The following is a 6,000-nucleotide window of genomic DNA, read 5'->3' as shown; positions in this document are numbered from 1 at the left end:
GCAAGCCTAGGTCGTCTCCCCGCAAGCCTAGGTCGCAGGCGCGGGGACCTGGGCAGCCGCGATCCAGGTCTGCACTTGCTTTTCAAGCTCCCCTAGCGCGCCGCGTTTCCGCGCCAGCTTACCGGCAGCCCGGGCTGTGTGCGCGTCTCCCGGGGTCTTTGTTCTTCTCTAATGGCGCCCGGAGCCGTTCGCTCACCGCCGCGGCGGATCCTGCAGGGTTCGCCTCAGCTCCCGTTCACGGGGTGTGCTGGCTGCAATAGTTCCTTTCCACTCACAGTCCCGCTTGCTGCCTTGTTTGTTTTTGTTGGCCGTTTTGGTTTGTTGTTTCCCTCCTCTCTGCCGGTCGGAGAGTGCCGCCTCTGTGTGCGGGGGAGGGGAGCAGGGTTCTTGTAGTTGTATTTTTGAGAACAATCACAGGACCATTTGGAGAAATAGTTACAAAATTGTATTTTTGAGAACAATCACAGGACCATTTGGAGAAATAGTTACAAAATTACTTTTTATATTGAATCAATCAATCAATACAAATATAGTAACCACTTTTACTCTTATTTCAATTTGCAGATATGCAGTAGCTTGATATATGCTATAAAAGTTAATCATATTAATCATTTTAGTTAATCATAAAGATAACACAATGGCTAAACTGCAGGATATGAATGGCAGATACTGAATCAGCAATAAAAACTAAGAACTTAGCTCAAATATGGATCAATGAACTTCACCCTCTTTTGGGGGAGGGATAACTTGCTTTTGTCAAGGCACTGTTCTAAATTTGTAGTGTCTCAACTTAATTTTCTGGAAATTTATTTCCTAGAAGTTGATTTCTTATATTTTGGGTCAGTTAACCTACAAAGAGATTTAGTGCAAGATCTCTTGCATGTAGCAGGATACAAGTGATACCCACTTCTCCTGAAGGTACCAACCCCATGAGATTGAGGATGTGAGAGTAGAGTTTAGTTCGCTTTTCTCAGTTCTAGTGGTCCTCATGGATTCTAGTATGAAAACAAACAGATGAATTGGTCCATTCTTTTATCTGCATCCAGTTTTCCTTACAAATGTTAATCTAACTGATTTATAGCAAATTCAGGATCTATAGCCAATGCAAACACAATAGCTTAGCAATAGATTCCTCTACCAGCTGCAGCAATGGCATGAAGTTGAATCCTTGTAATTAATCTCTTATTGTACATCCCACATGGTGGTTCTGCTTCTCTGATTACATCTAATCTAATTGACACAAAGTCTAAGAGGAAAGGGCTAAGGAAATGATTGTCATGATGATTCCAGATGATTAGCCCAGCTTGTGGTGTGAGCATCTTTAAGTGCAGCTGCCACTAGAAATGAGTATGGGGCAGTTTCCCAGTATTAGGCAACTACACACATGTTCCATATGATTGCTATTAAGTGAAAAATTCAGGACTGGAAATTTATTAGAAGAAAGTTACCTGGACACCAGTTTCCAAACACAAAGAAGGAGGTTTTACTCAGAAGTTACTCCCTGATCCACCACAAAAGAAACAACCAGAGTTATTGCCACCATCTATCTGGGATGTGCAGGTGCCTGTGTTTTTTTTTGTTGTTGTTGTTTTTGTTTTTTGTTGCTTGGCTCCTGAACAGGGCTCTCTCTCTTATTCACCTCTGGGGTTTTTGTTCAGCTTTTCCTATCACTTCGAACACAGTGCTTTCCCAGAGAGCACAGAGATACTTTCCTGAATCTTCCAGTCGTAAGTGTACAATGTTGAGGTAGATGGATTTGTCTGCTTTCTGGAAGTTTATAGAATAGCAATCCTTTACTGCATTGCTGTCAGAAGAATGCTGAGATATAAGGAGAGTGATCTTTCCATCAGGAAGCTGCTTGTACCAATAAAGATAGTAGTAGCTTAAACTTGTTTCATATTGGCACTTCAGGGTGACTACTACTGACCCCTCTTGTGTGGCTATATCTGGCTGGTCTTGAATAACTCTCTGGGCCACACTAGAGCCTGTGGGGAGAATCAGAAAACACAGCCGATGCAGTGACTAAAATGTTGTAAGAATTAAATTAATTTTTTGCCCAGATATAAATAATACATATTGAAATCATGACATGCTGCTTTCCCCAGGCCTCCTTCCCCCTCATCCATGCAAGCACCTTGTGCCCGGTACTGTCCTCCCATCCTCCCACCCCCGCTTGGCCCCGGGCCTACCAGAGCAGGTGAAGGCCACCAGGGCCCACAGCAGGCTGGAGGGCGCCATGGGGCATATGTGCCCTGACATGCGTGTGCAGTTGTGCCTCCAGCTGAGAGTTCAGTGTCTCTGAGAACCTGGAAAAGCGTTTATGTAGTTCCTGGGGGCGATGTTGCTCCCCACACAGGAAAAGTGTTTCTCATGTTGCATTGTCCACCCAGGCACAGATGAGAAAAGAGTCTGTTGGATGCTGAACAGATAACCCCCACTGAAATACACACTTGAATATGGATTTGCGCTCTGTGTCTGAAATACTTTTCCAGAACCACAGAGATAGATTTGCAGAATTCCTTATTCAGTTTCATAGCATTCCTCCTGAATAAGGAGCTTGTTTTCTATACAAGTCAGGTATATCAGTGAGTGGAGGTGCTTCTATGTGCATTAGATAATACTATGCGTTATGGAAAAAGGAGTTATAAAGACCAGATAAATCACATGACCATATGCAAAAATAGTCAGAAAACTCAATTTTTACATAAATTTATTTATATGTATAATTTTTCCTCACTTTTCCATTCTGTCTATAAACAATTTTTTAAGATTTGCTAATTAAAATTAATCATATTTGTTAATTATTTCCCTTAATCATGAAGTCAACACAGTGTTAAACTACAGATGTCAGTGGGAGACGGTGACTGAGCATGAAGAGCAAAGAACTTTACCAACAGATGGATGAACTTCATACTTTTTGTTTTTCACAGGGCACTGTGATAACTTTGTCTTAACTTTCTGGGGATATAGTTCCAGGAATTTGCTTTCTTGTATTTTTTTTTTTTTCAGGTTAGACTTGTGCAAGATCTGGAGCAGCCATGTTTTGTCTTCTGCAGGCTGGTGCAGGCTCCAGGCATGGTGGCAACTCACACATGTTGCTCCTGCTCTGCCCCTCATCTTATTGCTGACTCACAGCACCTCCCTCACCAGGTCTCCTCTCTCAGCTTCTCTCTGTCTTGGGCCAGGTCTGCATATAGCAGGATGCGAGTGATACCCACTTTCCCTGAAAGTGCCCAGCCCATGAGACTGAAGAGGTGAGAGAGACAAGCTGTAGTTTGACTGTCTGGAACAGCTCAGTTTGTCCACGCTTTTGTCCACATCCCAGTTTCCTTGCAAATGTTAAACCAACTGATTTATCACAAATTCAAACACTGTAGCCAATGCAGACACAACAGCTTTGCACAGATTCCTCTACCTTTTCCAACAATGGCATGAGGTCGAATCCTTGTAATTAATCTTTTATTGTACATCACTCACACTGGAACTTCTCTGACTATATATTACGCCACACAAAGTCTAAGAGGAAAGAGCTGTAGAAATGATATTCATGATGGTCCAGATGACTGGAGCCAGCTTGCGATTTTAGCATCTTTAAGTGCAGCTGCCATTTGAAATGAGTATGTGGCAAGATTTTCAATATTTGGCAACTGTGCAGATACTCTGTATTGTTGACTTTAAGTGAAAAAGTCAGGACTGAGAATGTATTAGAAGAAAGTTACTCTGGACACCTGTTTCCAAATAAAAATAAAAGGAAGTTTTACTCAGAGGTCGCCCCCAGTCCAGACCACAAAAGAAGTGACAACAGTCTCCGCCATGGCCTGTCTGGGAAGAGTAGGGGTGATTTCAGCTCAGCTCTGGCAGGGCCCTCCCCCTCTTGAGATCTGGGTTTTTGTTCAGCTTTTACTATCACCTCAAACACAGTGGGGTCCAGGAGAGCACAGAAGTACTTGGCTATATCATCCAGTTGTAAGGATTTAATTGTGAGAGAGATGGATTTGTCTGCTTTCTGGAAGTTTATAGAATAGCGACCTTGTTCTGCATTGGTGGCAGAAGAATGCTGATAAATAAGGAAAGTGATCTTCCCATCAGAAAGCTGCTTGTACCAATAAAGATTGTAGCCACTCAGGCTTGTTTCATACCGGTACCTCAACGTGACTACTGACCCCTCTCTGGTGGATACACTTTCCTGGTCTTGAGTAACTTTCTGGGCCACACTGGATCCTGTGGGGAGAATCAAAAAAACACAGCTGATGCAGTGAATAAAATATTGTAAGAATTAGACTAATGTTGTGCCCAAAGATAAAGCACATTGAAATCATCACATGCCTGCTTTTTCCCAGTGCTCCCTTCCCCCTCATCCACACCAAGCACCATGTGCCTGGACCATGTGTCTGGTGCTGTCCTTCCATCCTCCCCACCCCACACCTGGCCCCGGGCCTACCAGAGCAGGTGAAGGCCACCAGGGCCCACAGCAGGCTGGAGGGCACCATGGGGCGTGTGTGCCCTGACACGTGTGTGCAGTTGTGCCTTCAGCAGGGAGCTCAGTGTCTCCGAGAAACTGGAAGGGTGTTTATGTAGTTCCTGGGAGGTGATGCTGCTCCCCACACAGGAAATAGGGTTTCTCATGTTGCATTGCCCTCCTGGTTATGCACAGATGAGAAAAGAGTCTAGTTCACCCCCAATTTTCACTTTGTCCACTTGTCTGTTCCCAGTAGTTAAGTGAAGCAGTAGATTAAAGGAGACCTAGAAAAAGCAATTATTATATTATTAATAAAAACAATAATAATAATAATGAGAAGCAATTATTAAGGTTTGATGAAAGGAAACTAAGATGGAATCTGTTGACATATAATGATAATATTCAGTGGAATAATTTTTTTATCCTTTTTGTATCTAGTTAATGGTCATTGGTTTTACTTACACTATTTCTCCAAGCAGTATTTAATGAAAATATTTTTTAAAATTCACAATTTATGACTTTCTCAGTGAAGGCTATCCTAATCAAAACAGTATCACATCTCTTTATTCATCCATACTGGGTTCTAGGGCTCTGCTTAAGTTTTACAATAAAGGAAGCTACTTCAAAACGAAATCAATTGAGGGCCTCCTTGGTGGCTCAAGGGGTTAAGCAGAGCACTGTGAAGCTGTCTGCAGCCTCTGCAGCATGAGTTCAATCCCCCACCGGAGAGCACCCCACATGGCGCAGCAGACTTCTCCTGTCTCACCCGCTGCTCTCCTCAGCAGTGTATTTCAGTCAATCTGCCTGTTCTGTTCCCCACTCTGTCTCTGGTGAATCCTTTCACCCCTCCCCCGACACCTCTGGTCTGTGCCCCAGCTCTTGTGTGCATAAATGAATGGATCTTTAAAAAAAAAAAAAACACAAAATCACTTGATAAATGAGCAGTCCTTTTAATCCTCAAAAGCTTTTTGTTTATGTGCTTATGAAATTTTACCAAGAATAAAATATTATCCCTGAATTCTGACCCTGAGTTTTATTTATTAGACTCTGAGGAGGGTCCCGGTCTCAGTGCTGTTACCACACAAACAGATTGCCCTGGTAGGTCAGGTGTCCTGGAATGGCCCTGTTGTCATATTTTTTATCCAATTGATCCAAAGTGTTATTCTCTCTTATTAAATTCAGTGCCTGTTTGTCTTTTTACTTTCTAAAGGTAAATCCAGGCAAGGATACTGATCTCTGTGGTAGGTACCACTTATACTCCACTCCTACAGAATGTGAGTTACACACACTCAGTACATGTCAATTGTACAGAAATTGTAGCTGAAGTTTTGATAAGTTGGCTGATCACCTGCTATGTAGCTGTCCATCTTCCATTTGATTTCTTTGTTCAGTGGATGAATTAATGTAAAAGGAGCAAAAGGCAAACCGACAGCTGGAAAAACGAAGATCAGACAGGATCTCTGAAATGTGAAGATTCCCTGCACAGGCCCCAGTAACTCACAGCTGGGTGGTGCAGGGAGAGAGTTCCAGTCAGCTGAGAA

General features: G+C 42.9%; 2 gene segments (V, D, J or C); both read right to left on the bottom strand.

Moving 5' to 3' along the window:
- Positions 1-1,635: 1,635 nt before the first annotated feature.
- Positions 1,636-2,238, bottom strand: LOC119238039 (T cell receptor delta variable 1-like). The segment is given in 2 exon segments: positions 1,636-1,985; positions 2,190-2,238. Coding segments are annotated over 2 exon segments (399 nt in total).
- Positions 2,239-3,757: 1,519 nt separating this feature from the next.
- LOC119238038 (T cell receptor delta variable 1-like) lies at positions 3,758-4,490 on the bottom strand. The segment is given in 2 exon segments: positions 3,758-4,221; positions 4,442-4,490. Coding segments are annotated over 2 exon segments (513 nt in total).
- Positions 4,491-6,000: the final 1,510 nt, after the last annotated feature.

The sequence above is a fragment of the Talpa occidentalis genome, unplaced genomic scaffold (genome assembly GCF_014898055.3).
Source record: "Talpa occidentalis isolate TD23 unplaced genomic scaffold, MPIMG_talOcc4v2.1 talOcc4.11, whole genome shotgun sequence".
In the NCBI taxonomy this organism is placed as follows: domain Eukaryota; kingdom Metazoa; phylum Chordata; class Mammalia; order Eulipotyphla; family Talpidae; genus Talpa; species Talpa occidentalis.
This window is presented reverse-complemented; position numbering and strand designations above follow the sequence as displayed.